The sequence below is a fragment of the Sarcophilus harrisii genome, chromosome 1, assembly GCF_902635505.1.
Source record: "Sarcophilus harrisii chromosome 1, mSarHar1.11, whole genome shotgun sequence".
In the NCBI taxonomy this organism is placed as follows: Eukaryota; Metazoa; Chordata; class Mammalia; order Dasyuromorphia; family Dasyuridae; genus Sarcophilus; species Sarcophilus harrisii.
Window position 1 is genome coordinate 695,515,827 of NC_045426.1, and position 20,376 is coordinate 695,536,202.

A 20,376-nucleotide genomic window follows, 5' to 3' on the forward strand; every position below is an offset into this window, starting at 1 on the left:
TACTACTGGGTAACAGAAAGATCAGAGACTCTAAACTTCAGGAAACCCATCTTCAAGGTCAAGATCTCACTCTTTATGACTTCAGAGAACATGACAAGGGACTTTGAATTGTGAATACCTACTTGCAGTTTTTACATTTCAGTCCAAACAACATTCCTTTTCCACAGACGGTGCAAGTCTGAGACATCCAGTACTTGGTGGAAAATCTGAAAAAGAAAGAGTCCGAGTTAGGGAACAAATAGAAGGGAACTGATCAAACCTCAGAGATGGATTTGAAATCGCGAGTCACTAAAAAGAAGCAACAGAGACCCAAAGTCAAAGGACTCTTAAGTGAAAACCTGCTGTTGGGATGACAGTTCTGGAGCTCAAAAGGATCTCAGGAACGAACCCTTTCGTTTTATAGATACTATAAAAACTGAAATTCAAATTAGTGAAGGGACTTAGGATCAAAGCATGATGGATTTATGGAATGTCCGGGCTAGCTTTCTGGAGGGCCTTGGGATCAGTCTTGGTCTCAGCAGAATAATCACCATGAGAATCGTCAGGAATAAAGTCCAAAGTCTTTCTTGTCTCTTTCAGTCTCCCAGTCTGTGCCACAGTCCCTTCCAGCAGTCTGCCTCAGTCTGACTGACTGTCCTCAGTTTCTTCCAGCAGTCTGCCAGTCTGCCAGTCCCTCCCATAGTGCAGGAGGCAGGAGAGCCACCAAGAGGATAGTCAAAGATACAATCTCTGTATACTTTATTAGGTATAGAATGCATGAAAGGGGATGATATTGAATATGGTTAAAAAGACAAAAGGGAGCCAGATTGTGGAAGATTTTAAATGCCAAACCGATGTTTTTTTATTTTATCTCATTAGTAATAGGGAGCCATTGATGATAGGAGAGAAATGTCATGAGTTGGTCTGATCTGCATATTAAAAATTTCATGTACAAGATAGGGGACTATTAGCACTGACTCCTCCACACATTAATGGATGAGCTAACCATTGAGGAAGCTTTTATAAAACTGAGAAATTCAATCATTATAGTCTGCAGAGAGAGGCAGAAGGGACAGAGCACTGAACAAGAGGGTTGAATGCAGTTACATTGGTTTCTATTGTTCAATCATTTCAGTCATGTCTGATTCTCTGTGATCCCATTTGGGGTTTTCTTGGCAGAGAGACTGGAATGGTTTGTCATTTCATTCTCCAGTTCAATTGACAGATGAGGAAACTGAGGCACAGAGGGTGAAGTGATAGGCCCAGGGTCACCCAGGTATTAAGTCTCTGAAGCCAGATTGGAACTCAGGGAACATGAGTCTTTCTGATTCTAGGCCTGTGTTACTGGATTGAAGTTAAAATTCTAGCTTTGATACTTTCTGACCTTGGACTATGCACTTAACTTCTCTGACTTTAGTTTTCACATCTATAGAATGGGAATTTGGGATTAGATGATCTCTAAAATCTCTTCCACTTCTCATAATTCTTACAATGCTGAACTTGTAGTCAAAGGACATCTACTATTGATCATTCAGTTAACAAACAAGCATACAACCATTTCTTTCCCGTTTTTGAGGGAGGAGCGAGGCAATTGGGGTTAAGTGACTTGACCAGGGTCACACAGCTAGTAAGGGTTAAGTACCTGAGGCCACATTTGAACTCAGTCCTCCTGACTCCAGGGTTGATGCTCTATCCACTACAGCACCACCTAGCTGCCCCAAAACAAGCATCTTTTAAGGGTTTAGCAATGGTGATAGAAAAACAAAACAAAACAAAACAAAAAAGGTCCCTGTCTTCAAGTCAGTTGACATTATAAAGGGAGAAACAAGAGGTAATTAAGTAGACAAATTTATACTATAAATAGAGTAAACAGAGGTTAAATTCTGTTCAATGCTCACCAAAAATTTAGCTAACCTTTGCTATGCCTCCTGTCAAATGGAAAAAAAATACCTGCAGGGCCAACCTCACAGGACTAGCTGAGAAAAATATTTTCTAAACCTTAATGAACTTATATACCAACTTGAATCACTAATCAAAGCCAGAAAGGACCCTTAGATATCAACTTGCCAACTTTCTCTTTTTTCAGGGAAAGAAACTGAGGCAGAGAAGAGAAAATTGACATGCTTAAAGTCACACAGGAGAATGAGATTTGAACCAAGGTCTTTTCTAATCAGTCCCTTGGGGTACATAGGAACTGGGGGGTTCAGTAGATAAAACACTGGATCTGGAGTTGGGAAGACCTGACTGAAAATCTAGCCTTCGACATTTACTAGTAGTGTCGTCCTTGACAAGTCACTTCACCTCTGCCTGGCTCAGTTTCCTCATCTCTAAAATGAGGATAATAACAGCATCTACTTCCAGAGTCATTGTGAGGATTAAATAAGTGCCTTGCACACAAATATAAAAGCTTCTACATTCCTTATATAAACACTTGGTAGCTATTATCATCATCATCTTTAGTAGGTTACCCTTATCAGCTCAATCTGACCTTCTCTCCTGATAGTCTCCTTCTTCCCTAGATACTAATGCAGGAAGGGAGGGGGAAAGGGAAAGGCAGAAGGAAAGCAGGCAATTCTAGAGCAGAAAAGATGCAGGGGCTAAATTAGTTGTATCCATCTCTCCCGCCATTTGCCTGGAGTGAAGGCTTCTTTTCCAGGAGCCAGGCTGCAGCCAGCAGGGCTGGAAATGGGAAATTTATTGAAGGTTGCCAGGTCAGAGTGAATTTTTTGATTTTTATCAGCATCAGCTGGAGCTGTATCTAATCTCAGCTGGATCTGAGTTAAGATGAAAGTTGGATGTGATTATATCAATTGGAGCCTGAGCCTATGAGGGAGAAGGTGGGGGAAACACTCTGGTTTTTGAGCAGGGTAAGGTCCTCTCCTAAACTTTTCTTCTCATAAAACCTCAGAATGGATGTCTAGCTCGCCCCAATTTGGCTTGGGTCAGAGACCAAAGCAGGACTGAAAAAAAAAAAACAAAACAACTAACTCAGTAAAGCAATGCTTAATAAATTGTCTAGAGTCATCCCATTCTTCAGCATATTCCATTTCAAACAGCTCTAATTCTCAGGGATGTTTTCCCCCATGTTGTTCTCTTTGCAACTGTTTTTTTCTCCTAGACCACAAATTCTAAAAATGAGGGAGTGATCAGTCTCTAGAGATTGCACTGGATTTCTAGTCATTTTCTCTTCAAGTTAGAGTCTTAGAAAGTTGTGAAATATATGTTATAGTAATATTTGATCATATTCTCATTTTTTTTTGTTTTCTTGGCCAAAGTCCCATTTCTTTCTCCAACTCATTTTACAGAAGATGAAACTGACATAGATGGTTAAATAACATGGCCAATAAATATCTGAGGCAAAATTTGAACTCAGGAATATGGGTCTTTCTGACTTCAGTCTCAGTGCTCTATGCATTATGATGGTCCCCTTCCCAACATACACACACAGCTGGCCATATTATGATAGGGATTCTTTTGTAAATATAGATTAAATGGCTGCCTGGGTTGCTTCCAATGCTAAAATGCTGGGATACACAATCCAACACTCCTCCTCCTCCTTCCTACTGCAGGTCTTTTTCCAACTTTTTTGCAAATTCTTTTTTCCCCTCTACTGCTCCTCACTGTTTCATGAGATTATGGGACTCCTAATTTCCCACCATGTTCTGGTAATCAACTGTTTTTTGCTGTCCCTTGGAAAGGTGAGCTATAGAATAGGATGGGAAGAAGGAAATGGGCCCAAAATTAGCAATAGAATCTCCAAAGAGGAAATAAATGGTCATTATATTAGACCATGTCAAGAAAGTCCAGAGGAACTCAGGACCCTGAAATTCCAGAAGGTATCAATTATAAATTATTCTTGCTATCTCAAGAGATAAGAGTATGACATAGGGAATCTAGTTCTCATGAGCTGGAAAGCTCCTTTAAGGCCATTGAGTCTGATAAGGAAACTGAGGCTGATGAAAATGAAATGATTTATCCAAGGTCACAGCTATGAATTTAAACCTAAGTCTTCCCAAGATACCAAACTCCTTTATTTATAATAATAGCTTTTTATTTTTCAAAACACATGCAAAGATAGGATTTAACATTTACCCTTGCAAAACTTTGTGTTCCAAATTTTTCTTCTTCCCTAGTCCCCTTCCTCTTCCTCCCTCCTCTAAACAGCAGATAATCCAGTATAGGTTAAAATGTGCAATTCTTCTAAACATATTTCCATATTTATCATGCTGTACAAGAAAAATCTGATCATAAAGAGGGAAATGAAAAAGAAAAAAAAACAAGCAAGCAAACAACAAAAAGTAAAAATACTCCGCTTTGATCCACATTCAATCCCCATAGTTCTTTCTCTGATTGTAGATGACACTTTTCATCACAAGTCTATTAGAATTAGTCTGAATCATCTCATTGTTGAAAAGAGCCACAGTTGACGATATGATACCAGCTACTTAGGAAGACCTGAGTTCTAGTCCTGATCCTAGACAATGAGTATCTAACTGGTGAATCTCCATCACATTCCCTCTTTGTCCCTGGGGCTACTTTCTTCCTTTAAATGGAAGGCAGAGACCTCTACTCCTTGAACTTCCACTTAAGGAAGAAACCCATGTCAGTCATCAGACCTTATTCTCCATTATGCCTTGCCTTTCCTCCAGATATTTCCTTCTACTCTCTTTTGTATGTTGTCTTCCTCCATTAAATTATAAACTCCTTGAGTACACTGCCTGTCTTTTGCCTTTCTTTGTATCCCCACTACTTAGCAAAATGCCTGGCACAAGGTGTGTATTTAATAAATGGTTATTGACTATTTCTAGTCATTTTCATACTATGGTGAAATGAGTGCCCTCATCCTCCCCCCCATAGCTCTGGGAATAACAATCAAAACAATGCTTCCAAAATACCACTCCCTGAGCACCATTCTCCTAGATGTGTTGTCTTCCTCTACTAGAATGGAAGCATCCTAAGGATAACAACTAGCTTTACATTTGCATTTATGTCTTCAGCAATTAGGACATGATATTCCATTCCATTGGTATTACTCAACTCTCATGTTCCCCATAATTTTTGGTTATCCTGCATTCTATAGTATAGTATAGGAATACTAGAGATCTGATCGTTAGAATCTCTGAGCCATTGGTTCTAGCTCCTCTGAAAGAGTTGTGAATTGCACAAGTAATATAATCCAACCAAACAGTAGGCAACTACAACAAGGAGCTGATCTCCATTAATGGAGGGTGTTTACACACCAGGAGTTGCACAGCACCAGATATACCCTCCCAAAATCTCATTTAAGCAGTCTATTAAATACAGTGCCAACCACTGTGCTAGGCACTGAAGGATACAAAAAGAGCCAAAAGATTGCTGCTGCTCTCATAGAGTTTACAATACAATCTCTCAGAAGCTGCCTGGAAAGAATTCAGACTTGAACCTAATTCAAATATTGTCAACAACTAACAAACCACTTAACCTCCATGATTTCACTTTTCTGATCTGACAAATGGTCATATTAACATTTGCTTTAAGGATGATTAAGAGCAGCTAAGTGACACAGTGGGTAGAGTCCTGGATTTGGAACCAGAAAGATTCAGCTTCATGAGTTCAAATTAGGTCTCAGACACTTACTAGTTATGTGATTTTGGGGTAGTCACTTAACTCTATTTGTTGTTTGAGGAAACCTCAGTTTCCTCAATTCTAAAATGAGCTAGAGAAGGAAATGTAAAACCACTCCATTACCTTTGCCAAGAATACCCAAATGGGGTTATGAAGAATAGGATATGATTAGAAAAAAAATGACCTAACCATAAGGATAATTAACAGACTTTGCAAAGTTAGAACTGGTTAGAGGTATTGTTATTAGTTTCAATATGGACCTTCCTTCAAGTCTGAGAATGTCTTATGGAATTGAAGGCATTAGGACAGCAAATTGTTAAGTATGGGAATTGAGTAAATAACACTGACTTCCTCTTGTGACTCAATTATGGAGCTAGCTTAAGTCCCTTTCTATTCAATTACTGGTCTGGTTCAAATTCTGTGTTGTGAGAAACATTTACTCAATTGTGAGAAATGGAAGAAAATCTTATTGCTTTGTTTGAACCTAACCCTGCATGGCTAAGAAGCTGGTCCATTTCTACCTGCTACTAAGACATCCATAACTAAGGACCCAGGACATTCTAATCAGAAACTCAGATCCAAAGAAGGATGCAAGTTTTCTCATAGCTGTCATCTCGAGCAATTCCTGTCTTATCTGAAAATGGCCTGTGCTGATCAATTAGTAATTGTTTCCATGTTCCTTTGAATTTTTTTTTCCTTTGAATCTTTACAGACATTTGGGGCAGGTGGAGTGAGAAAACTCCTTTTCTGATTTCAGAGTACTGGGCCTGTTCACTCTCCTCCCAACTTGGAAAATCCCCCTAATTTTTCCTCCAATTAGAAATCAAAAATCAAAATAAAGAAATCAAATTACTTAATTTGTATTATTTCCTATTAACTAATTCCTTTGATTATTGTTTCTAATGTAGAAAAGTCTGTCTCCCCCTATAGGGTCAGCTCTAAAATGATGTCTGATCCCAGTTTGTTGATCATTTGGTATGCACTGCTTAATGTGAAGACCAAGTTAGCACCCTGGATACCTTAGAATACTGGAGTCAGGATAAGCAAAAGTCCTTGGTCTTTATTCTTGGTCTTTAGGGATAGAAGTGAATTGGATGGATGTAGGATCTCCATGACCTCTCCTCTTCGTCTCCCACCCAAAAAGTGACTCTGGCTAGTCTTATTCCTCCCCCTAGTCCCTCCTACAATTCTCTGCATACACCAATTATCGAGCCAGCACAGAATAGTGGGATGGGCCATTTTCCAAGCATATGCTTATAGAGTATTGTCCAATCAGTAATAGCCTTAAGTGCTAGGTTATCCGACCTCAGTGCATCAACTCAAGAGTTTCAGCCCTTTACAGCTTAACAAATGAATATGCTCAGAAGATCCAACCTTATTTTCCTCCATTATTTTATCTTTCACCCAATACATGAATTTACTTCTCTGTGTATGTTTAGCATTTTCCTCTGTAGAATCTAAGCTCCCTAAAGGCAGGAACTATTTAGGTTTTTTTCACTCTCTCTCTAGAGCTGAGCACAATATGTGGCACTTTGGAGGTACTCCATATTGAAATTGAATATAATTCAAATAACCTAGACATAACTAAAATTATGCCTACAAGGAGCGGTGCATCTGTATTTATGATTATTGTCACCAGCCTAGCATCAGAGCAGAAGTATAAACTTAGCTCAGAATTCAGGTTCCCAGGTCTCTCTCCAGATAATGTGTTCTGTGAGGCCCCAAAGCCTGTTTTCCCTGAACATAATATGCTTTCAGTTACTTTTCTTTTCAGATGGGGCGCTTTTCACAAAAACTTCAGGGACTTCCACGGGCAAGCAAGTATTCATTTCCTGAGTATGTATTGGCTTTGAGGCATGTGATTTATATCGGGCTCATTGGCCAGAATTGGAGTTCCATTACAGTTAATTAGTGGGAGCTGTGAGACGAAGCGAACCCTTTTTTCTCCCCATGGGCTTGACAGCTGGGACAACTCAGCTCGAGCATGAGGAGGTGAAATGCTCACTGAAGCTTCAGGGTATACTCTCCACCCTCCCTGGAACTTAGAGAACACAGCCTGAGAGTTGCTCAGGGTTCACTCATAGAAAGTAAACCATGTGCGATTCTGCCGCTGGTTCCCAAGAAGGGCTCTGTGGAAGAGTTCCCCAAAAGGAGGGTAATGATGGCTCAAGTTCAAGTAGTCTGATCATAGCAAGGCAACATCATGGAACATGAGGTCCTTCAATAAAGGAGTTCCTAATGGGTACCTGATTCTTGTGGTGGAGTAAGGGTGGGATAGTGTCTCAAAGATGTTTGGTGATTGAGCCAAGAGGAACTCAGCAAACAAATGAAGAGAAAGACCTTTTTCCCCCCCAGGCTGGCCTGTTTTTGAGACCCTTGTACTTCCATCAAGGAAGAGAGGGATTTCTCTTCCTTAGTGATAGCTGGGGATTTCAGTGCTGTACCTGAAACCAGGAAAATCTGATTTCAAATCCTGCTTCAAACAACAGCTGTGTGACCCTGGACAAGTCACTTAACACTTACCTGCCTCAGTTTCCTCATTTATAAAATAGGGATAATAATAACACCTACCTCCCAAAGAGGATGAAATAAGGTAATATTTATAAAGTATTTTAAACCTTTAAGCCCTATATAAATGCCAATTATTGTTCTTCTTATTCTATTGTTATTGTTGTTATATTCACGCCTTCTGTCCCTCTCCAATAGCAGATATAGAAACTAAGATCAAGTAGCAATCACATATATTTGCTACATGAGATTGAGGCTGGATCTGTGGCTGTCGGCTGCCCTCTCCGCTTTGTGTGTGTGTGTTTTTCTGAGAAAAGGAATCTTAGAAGATGAATGTTTAACCTCATGAGATTAAGAGGTCTGGGTCAATGAATGGGGTGCTAGCTAACCAAGGGAAACTGCTTCCTGCAACTACACCCTGCCCAGAGAAGCAGATGAGTGCTGCCAGAAGAATGAGTAATGCATGTCTGACCGGACAGATGTTACATCCCCTGAGTGGCTCCCAGACAGTATATATTTGAAGTGAACATAAAATATCTCTCAGAATTATTTCAAGTCTTCTGGGAGTTTATCCCTTCCACAAGAACAAAATAAGAGCAATAGGTATAGGACAGCTATTTATTTCCTCTATCACAAAATAATCCTTAAAACACAAGACTCTTAAACATTTTTGACAGATTATTAAAATAATAAACAATAGGCTATCCTATTATATTCTTCTGGAGGGATATTGTTTATTATTTTAATAATATGTCAAAAAACATTTAAGAGTCTTGTGTTTTATAGATTATTTTTTGATGGAAGAAATAAATAGCTGTCCTATATCTGCTATCAGATACTTTCCTAGAATGGACTGCTTTTTGTCTCAATAGGGGAAACCTGAACGTAAGCTCAGCCTAAGCTCTCACAAATTTTCCTACTGTAGAATGGGGACATGATAAGTACAAGAAAAGCTTTTTAGAGGAAATGCTTATCCCAGTTGGAGCTCGTTGCACTTGAGCCCAGATGAAGGGCATTTAGTGAAAGCTGGGCACCTGCTGAGCTAAGGGTAGCATAAGCATGGAGGCAAAAATTCAAGGATCTCAGAGTGGTAAAGAACTTCTAAGGTTCCTCTAGTCCAATCCACACCTGAACAAGAATCCTTTCTGCAGCATTGCCCAAAGTGACTATCTAACTTTTGCATGGAGATCCCAGTGAGGGGGAAATGGACATTGAATTTAGAATTGGAGAGCCTAGTTTCAAATGTTTTAATTCCTGGCTCTACCCTGTTGGATTTAAGATCTCTTAGACTCATATTCTACTCGTGTAAAGTGAGGAGCTTAGACCAAATGACTCCTAATGTCACTTTTAGCTCTAGAGCTACAATCCTAGTTATGGTCTCAAGGTGGCCAATTCCATGTCTAAATGGCTCTGATCATAAGGAAGATTACAAGATTACAATTAACTCTTGATACCTTAATAATAATAGCTAATATTTATAAGGTGCTTTAGGTTTTGTCAACATTTACAAAAATCATCTCACTTAATCCTCACAACAACCACAGGAGAAAGATGCTTTTATTTCCCCCTCATTTTACAGATAAAGAAACTGAAGCGAGAAGAGATGAAGTGACTTGCCCAGGGTTACATAACTAGTAAGTGTCTGAGACTGGATTGGAACTCAGGTCTTCCTATTCTAGGTGCAACATTCTATTTACTCTGCCATTTGGTTGGCAGACTTTATCTACACCTTTGAAACCTAGCAGAACTGGGATTGTGTTTTCTAACAAATGAGATAATCAATAATAAACACCTACCATATGCCAAGTATTGAAGATACATTGTCAAAAATTAATCTTTCTCTCTGTCTCTGTCTCTCTGTTTTTCTCTCCACATGTGTATGTGTGTATATATAAAGTCCTAAAATGCTATAGAAATATAATTATTATTAATTATGATAATGATTAATCCTTAATATTATGTAAGAAAAGATTCTGCCCAAGGTTTCTAGCTTGGTTACAGTTTGTGTGGTCTTGGACTGTTTGGGTTTTCTGATAATTTATTGAACTTGAAGTTATTAAGTGAAGTGGTAGTATCAGATTTAAAGTCCACTTGGAGGAGCAGCATCCTCTGGGAAGAAAGCATCGAACCGTATCTATTCTTCCTCCCCAATGGAATGTAAGCCCAGAGACTATGCCACTTTATCTTTGTGCCCTCAGTGTCTAACCTATGGTATGTGTGGCACAAATTAGATGATTAATTAATGATTCTGATGAATTGATTTTATAGACGTGGAGTGTTGACACTCAGCTTCTAGTGCAATTGTGCTGATACCTGGCTGGGTGAGCTAAGGCACATCACAGGCTCGCAGAGCATCATCTGAAAAAAAAGGAGACTTAGGCAAGATGATCTAAGGGCCCTTTAGTTCTCTGATTCTGTGGTTCAGAGGGGATAGAATGAAAATCCTCTGTCTTCACTGGAAGACAATTTTGACCTATCCAGAGTAGGAATAAAAGAGTTTGCAATAGCAACCCCATGGCTCAATTCAGAAAGGAACTCTACTGATAAGGAGATATTTAGCAATTGTCTTTTCCCCTTCCTCTCTGGTATGAACATCTCTACTCTTCCATAATTTGCTGCACCCCCCATTTCTGTCTCTTTTTCTTGCTCTCCTCTCTATCTCTAATCTCTACTTCTCTCTCTCTCTTTTCTCTGTACATCTCTCTTTTTCTCTCTCTTCATTCTCCCCTCTCTCCATTCCTCCCTCTCTCCTTCCCTCCCCTTTTTTCTTTCTCTGCCTTCTCTCTCTCTCTCTCTCTCTCTCTCTCTCTCTCTCTCTCTCTCTCTCTTTCTCTTCATCTTTTTCTGTCTTCATCTTTCCTCTCCCTCTTATCTGAATCTGTCTCTCTGTTTAGCTCTGTGCTGTTTCTCTATCCCTGTCTCTCTGTGTGTCTCTATCTCTTTCTGTATTTCTTTCCCTCTGTCTCTGTGCCTCTTTTTTCTGTCTCAATGTGTTTCCGTCTCTCTGTCTCTCCGTGTGCTTCCATCTCTCCGTCTGTTTCTCTCTCTCTTCCTCCCCTCACAGAGATATCAGAGGCCATATTCATAGAGATTGTGGCCATTTGATCATGACCTTGGGGACTTACCAGTAGTGCAAATGCTAACATTGGCTCATTTCAGAACTCATTTTTCCATCCATCAGAAAGTAATGGATCACAGCAGGAAGTCAAAGATCTGATCCGGTGAAATGAGAGAAGAAATTTGGGGCAGAAGACATGGCATTACAGAGGCGGGCAGATCATCCCCCAGATATAGCTCCTTTCAGCACCTCCCTGGCATCTCTCCCCAGAAATTGCCAGGATCTCTTTGGAAGGGAACAGCTTGAGCCTGAGATACTGGGGGATATGGTGCTGGACCTAAGTCTGAGCAGGAGCAAGAGTCCCTCAGCAGAGGGAACTTTTAGAATATCAGGAAAGCTATTCTTTGCAAGAGGGATAAATAATCTTAAGGTTGAAAGGGAAGGGACTATAGAGTTCATGTGGTCCAAATCTCATATTTGACAGATGAGGGAATAGGCCCAGAAAGGTAGAGTAATGTCAAGTCAACAGGCACTTAAGCAACAACTATACAGCAGGACTGGAGTCTCATCTTCCTCACTGTGACTTCCTTGGGAAGCTTGGTGATGCAGTACAGAGTCTGGATCTGGAGTTGGGAAAACCAAATTCAGCCTCAGACACTTCCTAGTTGTGTGACTCGGGGTGAGTCACAGCTTCTTTTTGCCTCAGTTTCCTCAGTTGTAAAATGGAGAAAATAATAAAATCAAACTTTCAAAATTGTGAAAATCAAATGAGGTAACAGTTATAAAAAGTTTGCCTCAGTGCCTGGCATACAGTAGGAATTTAATAAGTGTTTGTTGACTTAACCTTACTTTCCTGGTCCTTAGTTTTCTTGTCTGTAAAATGGCCATGATAATAGCGCCTAGCTCTCAATTTGTAAACATGATGGCAAATGTAAAACACTTTGCAATTCTTTTTTTTTTTTTCTGTTGAGGCAATTGGAATTAAATGATACATAGCTAGGAAGTGTTAAGTGTCTCAAGCCAGATTTGAACTCGGGTCCTCTTGACTTCAGGGCTGGTGCTCTATCTACTGAACCAATTAGCTGTCCCCACTTTGCAATTCTTGAAGGGCTACATGAATGCTAGCCCTAATGGTCCAGGTAGCATCTTTCCCTATAGAGAAACAAAGTATGAACACCATCCCTTCTCCCTCCCCCAAATCCAGCCTACCTGTGTTTTATTGAGTTGCCCAGATCTCTTCGAGGAATCTGAGGAGACCATCGAGGCACTGACAGTGTGTCTGGAAGAAGAAAGCAGAGAGGCAGAAGGAGCAGATTATTCAGCAGGTAAGCACAATTTTTCCAACTCTGAATGACTGAGAACAGGACCTAGATGATCTATGGGACTGAAGATGAGAATTTCCAAACTCTTTGGTCATAAGGGTGGATAGAGCAGCTAAAGGGTGTCATAGTGCAGAATGTCCAGCCTGGAGATAAGAAGACTCATCTTCCTGAGTTCAAATCTGCCCTCAGACACTTACCACCTATGTGATTCCAGGTAAATCCCTCATTCCTCATCTGTAAAATAAACTAGAAAAGGAAATGGCAAACGACTCCAGTATCTTTGTCAAGAAAACCCCAAACAGGGTCACAAAGGGTTAGAAATGACCAAACGACAACAAAATGCCTGAAAAAGCCATCAGTGAATGAAGTGGTTTATTGCCCCAACCCGAGGTCTCTGGTATCAGAGTACCAGTACAAAATTCAGCAGAACACCTTAATACAGAGCAAGAAAGAACATGCTGAATTTGGAGTTAGAAAACCTAATCCTAGACAATCCAGACAGCTGCTTATTATTGGACCTATCTTAGGCAAGTCCTTTTTTCTTCATCTAGAAAGTAAAAAGCCAAGCTAGAAGTTCTCTGTAGTCATTTTTCATCAGTCAGTCAGACAACAAGGATTACTAAGCCCCTACTATGTGTCAGACACTGTCGTACTAGGGAATTTTAAAAAAGCAAAAGACAGTTTTTGCTCTGAAGGAGTTCAGATTCTCCTGCAGGAAACAACATATAAACAACTATGAAAAAGCAAGATTTTCTTGTTGCTGTTGCTGTTGTTAAGTCATATCAATCACATCCATCTCGCTAATACCCCATGGGGGAGAGGTTCTTGGCAGAGATATTGGAAGGCTTTGCCATTTCTTCTCCAGTTAACTTATAGATGAAGAAATCAAGGCAAATGAGGTGAAAGAACTTGCCAGGGTCACCCAACTAGAACTGTCTGAGGCTGAATTTGAACTCAGGTCCCCTTGACTCCAAGCTCTATGCATTGCATGCCTAGCTGTGAGTAAAATAGAGACAGGATAAATTGGGAATAATTTTAGAGGGAGTTAATCATTGGAATTAAGGAAGATTGGGAAAAGCTTTTTATTATAGGAAGTAAGATTTTAGATGGAAAGGAAGCCAGGGATATGAAAATGAAAGTAAGAGTTTTACAGGATGGAGATCAGCCAGTGAAAATGCCCAGAATTAGGAAATGGAATTTAAAGAACATCAAAGAAGACAATGTCACTGGATCATAGGGTATATGAGGGAGGGATATAAGGTGTAAGATCCAAAATGTCAGTGGAAGGCAGGCTAGGGAGGGCTTTGAATGCCAGAGGATATTATATATCATGCTGGAGGTGATAGAAAGCCACTGAGGTTTATTGATTAAAGAGGTGAACTAGTCAAACTTTTGCTTTGGGAAGATCATTTTGACAGCTGAATGGAAGACAAACTGGGGAAGATAAGCCAAACAGAAGGTTAGAGCAATAGTTCAGACATGAAGAGATTTAAGGGTCTGCACTAGGGTAGTAACAGTGTCAGAGATCAGAAGGGGACACACATGAGAGATTTTATAAAGGAGGAATTGACAAGAGCTGGTAACAAATTAGGGATGGAGGGTGAGCATGAGAAGTAGAGGATGACATCTCAGTTGAGAGAATCGTTGAATGGGAGATTGGTGGTGCCCTTAACAGTGCTAGGAAAGTTAGGGAGAGGGGTGCTTTTGATGAGAAAAGTAAGCAGTTTAGTTTGGGATGGGTGGGGTTTAAAATATCTATGCAACAGAAAGCAATATTTACTTCAGTAAATAAGGGGGTTCTTGACCATTTTTTCATCATGTATCCTTTGACAGCCTGATGAAGTTTATGAATCTCTTTTCAGAATAAAATAAAATCCATCAGACCACAAAGGAAACCAATTATATTGAAATACAACTGGCAAAATATTTTTTAAAAGTTTACCGATCCCAAGTTAATATCTCTTGAAGAAAATATATTTATTGAACCTCTAATATGAGCTTGTTACTTAAGGAAATAGAGATGAGTATAACAAAGTCCCTTCCCTTCAGTTTTCTCTAGTTTAATTTAGGCCAAAATGTCAGTCGATTGAAAGCCAATTCAAGAAATTTCAAAGAAAAGGAAAGAAAGGAAGGGGAAGGGAAGGGAAAGGAAGGGAAGGGAAGGGAAAAGAAGGGAAGGAAGGAAGGAAGGAAGGAAGGAAAGAAGGAAGGAAGGAAGGAAGGAAGGAAGGAAGGAAGGAAGGAAGGAAGGAAGGAAGGAAGGAAGGAAGAAAGGAAGGAGATATTTTCAGTACACAGGAAATCCTTTTATCTTGAGGTAGCTTGTTATACTTTTGGATGTCTCTCTTAGAAACTTTTTCTAATAATTTCAAGGCATTTCTTTGATTGATGATTCCATCCCTAGGACTGCTATTTCAGGAAGTTATTCCTGCAATGCTTCGCTTATGCTTGGACTTATTATTACTCTCTATTACTATTCCTCCTTAACAGTTATATCATCTCTTACCAGGTACTCTTCTTCTCTCCTTTGTCTCATTTCTGGTTTCCATTTATGTGTTATTTTCTCAAATTAGAATTAAATAAATGCCTTCTCTCTCTTTCTCTCACTCTCTTTTTTTCTTACTCTCTTTCTCTCTCTGTCTATACATCTATCACCTATCTATCATTTACCTATAATCTATTTATTTTAGCTATCATTTATCATTGTATCTGTCTTTATCCATCTAACTAGCCTAAGTTTGTCTCTTTGAAGTTCCAGTCATTGCCAAATAGAACAATGTTCATTTATCTTCCATGGGACAGTCTTCAAATACTGAACACAATTATCCTGCTCCAACCCCACCTCATCTTAGTCTTCTCTTCTCTAGCCTGAACAGTCCCATAAGCCTTGACCTCAACACTCTTCATCATCCTGGTCTTAGTACAATCGAATGAGCCATGACTTTGAATTCAGAGGGCTTGAGTTACAAATTCACCCCTGATTCTACTTGCATGACCTTGAACCAGTAACTTAAATAGTAAACTTAGTTTCTTCAGCTCCAAAATGAGAGGATTGAATCAGACAGTCTCTACTTTCTCTTCTAACTCTATATAGATAGTGTTCTCTGCCTTATTCAACTGTGGCTCATGTGTTGTTTGGGACTAAGGATGAGCCACTCTTTACTGTGTTTTAAAATGGAAAAAAATCTATAGCAAAAAAGCAATAAGTGACATTGAAGAAGGTTTACAAAATGCTTTCCATTCATTATCTCATTTGATCCTCACAAGCCTGGGACTTAGGTACTATTATAAATTGTAGTATTATATATTGTAAAATTGGACAGAATATTCTAGAATTGGATAGAAATTGTAGAAATGGATATCATATGAAGAGATAACAGCTCAGAACACTCCAATGATTTGTCTAAGGTCACAGAGCTGGCAAGTGCCAATGGTGGGATTGAATTTGAGTCTTCTACATGCCCAATCGATTTCCCACTTTTTTCTTTATACCTCACTGCACTCTAAATTTCTAATACACCGAGAGAAATCACTTTCCTCCTAGGCTAAGGCTAGAATTTCCTGGGAGCAACAAGGCAAAGAGGGAGGAAATAATTAGAAAAGAAAAAAAGAATGAAAAAGAAAAAAAGACCCTTCCCCTTGACAGAAAAGTGGGAATGGTGGTTTAAAATGGCGCAATGCTGAACACATAACCAAATACATCCACTTTAACCCTTGTTTTTCTCTCAACTAATTTTTTTTTCCTTTGTAACAAGGAAATAAACAGTTCTGGGTAGAAGTGATGCTTGGGCAGTGGAATGCATACACACATACATACATACATACATGAATACACATTAAGGCACACATGTGGATATGTATGAGAGTGATATAAGGACCAAGGATGGCATTTATTTAAAAAAAGAAAAAGAAAATGGGGAGAGAGAAAAATGAAGCCAATTTTGAGCCAGAAAGGATTTGCAAGCTCATTTGGGCTAAAAGTATCATTAATAGATAGAGAAACCAAAGCTCAAAGAGATTAAATCACCTTCCTTAAGTCATAAAGTCATATAGGAACAGAGAAGACATTTGAACCCAGGTTCTTTAACTTTCTATCAAAGGTTCTTAAGTTGAGATCCATGAATTTATTTTCTAAAAATATTTTCTTAATTGTATTTCCATGTAATTTGTTTCATTTGCATACCTATATATTTTATTTTATACATTTAAAATGATGATTCTGAGAGCCAAAAAGCTCTATCTGGTTCTTGATACTATCAAAGTGTTCCATAACACAAAAAAGGTTAAGAAAGCTATTCCGTATGCATGGTACAAACTTGCCACTTAAGGACTTGGAAGACAAATATTTCAAGGCTCCCAATTTTTCTTAGGGCTAACTCTGGGGACTGGGAATGAGACTGGACCATTCAGAGCCACCTCCTCCTCCTTGCTACTTGCCATCCCTCTAACTCCCATTGTTTCCTTCTCCAATAAAACAGAGGCCAGATCTTTTCTCCAAGAAGCATCCCTCTCCACTGAATGCCTTATCACTTGTTGCACTTTCTCAATTACATTAGATCCTCACAATATATATACATAATTAATCTTAATAGCACAACTTCATTTTCCCACTATATTCCACACGTCAGCAACAATGAATTTTTGGCAGTTACCTTAGGCACCTTATTGTTGATTTCTAGCAACAATGTAATACAATATAGGAGGTAAAAGGAGATCTGAACCCCAAAGTCATCTATTGACTTCCTTCAGTTTGTAGTTCATGTTCCCTGCCAATAAAATTCTAAAAACTTATAATTTTTTTAAAAAGAAGACTCCAATCTTCTCTCAATCTAGGGTCCGCTATTATAAGCAGAAAGGCAAACAGCATTTAGAGCAATTAAATTGAGACAGCAGGCTTCTGTTTAACCAATCAAAGTACCTATTAAGATGTCTCAGTGGCAGAACAAAAGCTCTTTTTCCAGTCCAATTTTCTGATAACCAGGAATACAGACTCCGAGTCATATTTTGCATATCTCTAGTCCCTGGTGTCTTTGTCCAGGGTTCTCAAAGCAGGTGGATAATAGAAAGTTCTTCTCCAAAGCCCACGGGGTTAGTCTTATCAGCTCCAGGTGAAAAGCATCCTAGTATAGTTGGACAGCACTTTGGGCTAGGAGTCAGGAGGGATTGACAGAAGCTGCCTGTGACATTTGAGCTGGGAATAAAATGGAAAACTCCCTGGACAAGGAAACAGGAGAGTTGTTTCTAACAATAGCTGATGTGTGTTTGCAAAGTTCTTTACAAAAATGAACTCAACTAACTGCTAGACTTACTAGTTGTGTGAATTTGGGCAAATTATTTTCCCTCTTTGGGTCAGAGTTTCCTCACCCATAGGAGGAGCTTAGACTGGAAAACAAATCATTGGATCATTTGTTCAGAAACAGGAAGAGCCTTATTCTTTATTTAGTTCAATCTACCCCACTCCCTTGGTTTGCTGTTGGAATCCTGAGAGGGATTCTGGGTTATCTCCCAGAGTGCTCTCTGGCCCTAAGGGAGGTGTGAATTTGGTGTTTCTTTCTAAACCCTTAACTCTCCCAAATGTGTGAACTCCATTGAGTACTTAGATACTTATAAGCTCTCTAAAGGTATGAATACAAGCATTGTTTCCATCAGTATTAGCAACTTATCACCTTGTAAGGATTTGCTCTAAGGTGTGAACCAATAAGCACTGTATCAATTCTATTGAGTTAATACCAGGATTCTGACATCACCCTTGAGTTTTCACCTTGTTTCAAGTTGAGTTGACACTAGGATTCCAACAGTTTGCAGAATCAACAAGGTCATCAAATAAAAATACATGCCCAGAAAAATATAATAATAATTGCTCTCCTTTAAATTATGCTTTAAAATTTACAAAGACAGGTCACTTAAGTGACGAGATAGAAAGATAACCACAGGCTAGCCAATGTGCTCCATTGGTCTCCATTCAATGTCAAAAGAAGGTAAGGAAAGCCTTACTCCCTGTGTTAGATTATCAGGAGTGCAAAGGTCACAAGAGGATAAGTCATTTAACTGGCCTTGCTTCTTTACATGTAAAATTAAGATAGTCTAAAAGGTCTCAGAGGTCCTTTAATGCACCAAATCTATACACAGAAAATGCAGAAGTTTTGAAAACAAGCAAAGAGGTTCCTCCCTTCCCAAGATGTTCAAAGTCAATCTCACCACCTGTATCTTAGAAGATGACCTTGACTCCCATTTTAGTAAGGAGATGGAGACCAGGCAGTTGCCATAGGCTTATTGTGTGTTTCTTCACACCTCAAAATGTCTCTTCCTCTTCATGCATTTTCTTTGTTCCTATCTCTGAGGAAGGAATGAGTGAAGTCCCTCTCTGTCCCAGAGCCATCACCTCAAGTTATTGTTCTATATCTTTCTGCTTTTCACTTCCAAACTCATCTGGGAAGGTTGAACCTGAACTGAACCTCCAAGAGAGGAGGCATTCTGGGGGTTAGAAATATTTGCATTATTGCTTTTTTTAAAATTTATTTAATAGCCTTTTATTTACAGGTTATATGCATGGGTAACTTTACAGCATTAACAATTGCCAAACCTCTTCTTCCAATTTTTCACCTCTTACCCCCCCACCCCCTCCCCCAGATGGCAGGATGACCAGTAGATGTTAAATATATTAAAATATAAATTAGATACACAATAAGTATACATGACCAAACCGTTATTTTGCTGTACAAAAAGAATCAGACTCTGAAATATTGTACAATTAGCTTGTGAAGGAAATAAAAAATGCAGGTGGGCATAAATATAGGGATTGGGAGTTCAATGTAATGGTTTTTAGTCATCACCCAGAGTTCTTTCTCTGGGTGTAGCTGGTTCAGTTCATTGCTGCTCCATTGGAAATGATTTGGTTGATCTCGTTGCTGAGGATGGCCAGGTCCATCAGAACTGGTCCTGGTCCTGCTCATTTCACTCAGCATCAGTTTGTGTAAGTCTCTCCAGGACTTTCTGAAATCATCCTGTTGGTCATTTCTTACAGAACAATAATATTCCATAATATTCATATACCACAATTTATTCAGCCATTCTCCAACTGATGTTGCCTTATTGCTTATAAGGTCCTGGCTTGAGAGAGGATTGGAGTCTTCTCTTTAAAAAAAATACAAGTTTTTTTTAGAATTTTATTGGCAGAGATGATGAATTACACACTTAAGAAAGTCAAGAGATGACTTGGGGTTCAAATCTCCTTTTACCTCCCCACCCACCTCCTATATTGTATTAGGTTGCTAGAAACCAACAATAGAGAAAGCATCCTCTCAAGAACAGGACAGATTTCAAATGGTCATTTAAGCTTAACTTCCTAATCTCTTCCTTATTTCTTGATCCTCCTCCTGTTTGATGACCCCATCCCTTTAACCAAAACTGCTCTCTCTAAGCAGGGGTCCTCAAACTTTTTAAATAGGGGGCCAGTTCACTGTCCCTCAGACTGTTGGAGGGCCGGACTATAGTAAAAACAAAAACTTTGTTTTGTGGGCCTTTAAATAAAGAAAATTCATAGCCCTGGGTGAAGGGGATAAATGTCCACAGCTGCCACATCTGGCCCGCAGGCTCATGACTTCTTTGTCACTTTGGATTTAGTCTTGTTGCCTGGTCGCATCGATTCTCCCACTACAACCACTCCCCAAGCTGCCCCTTTTGCTCAGATCTGCTACTTCAAGCCCTTAGCATCTGTCACTTGGACTGCTACAATAGCCTCCTAATTGGTTCCTCTGCTGCCAGTCTTTCCTATCTCTAACATTCTTCCTGAGGAGTTGGCCTAACAATATTATTTCCCTGCTCAAAAAATTTCAGGGATTCTCTACTGTCTTTCATGGAAACTCCCTATTTGCATCTTTGATAATCTAGCTCCAACTCGAAATT

The 20,376-nt window shown here is 39.3% G+C and overlaps 1 protein-coding gene across 4 annotated transcripts in view; it reads right to left on the minus strand.

The window, feature by feature from the left end:
- Positions 1-20,376, minus strand: part of KSR2 (kinase suppressor of ras 2) — a 559,738-nt gene that overhangs the window by 167,826 nt on the left and 371,536 nt on the right. For all 4 annotated transcript variants that reach the window (XM_031948680.1, XM_031948679.1, XM_031948681.1 and 1 more), the window contains exons 6-7: positions 12,359-12,428; positions 123-206 (exon numbers count right to left, since the gene is read on the minus strand). In XM_031948680.1, the coding sequence (XP_031804540.1) occupies positions 123-206; positions 12,359-12,428 (154 nt within the window). The remainder of the gene's footprint in view (positions 1-122; positions 207-12,358; positions 12,429-20,376) is intronic.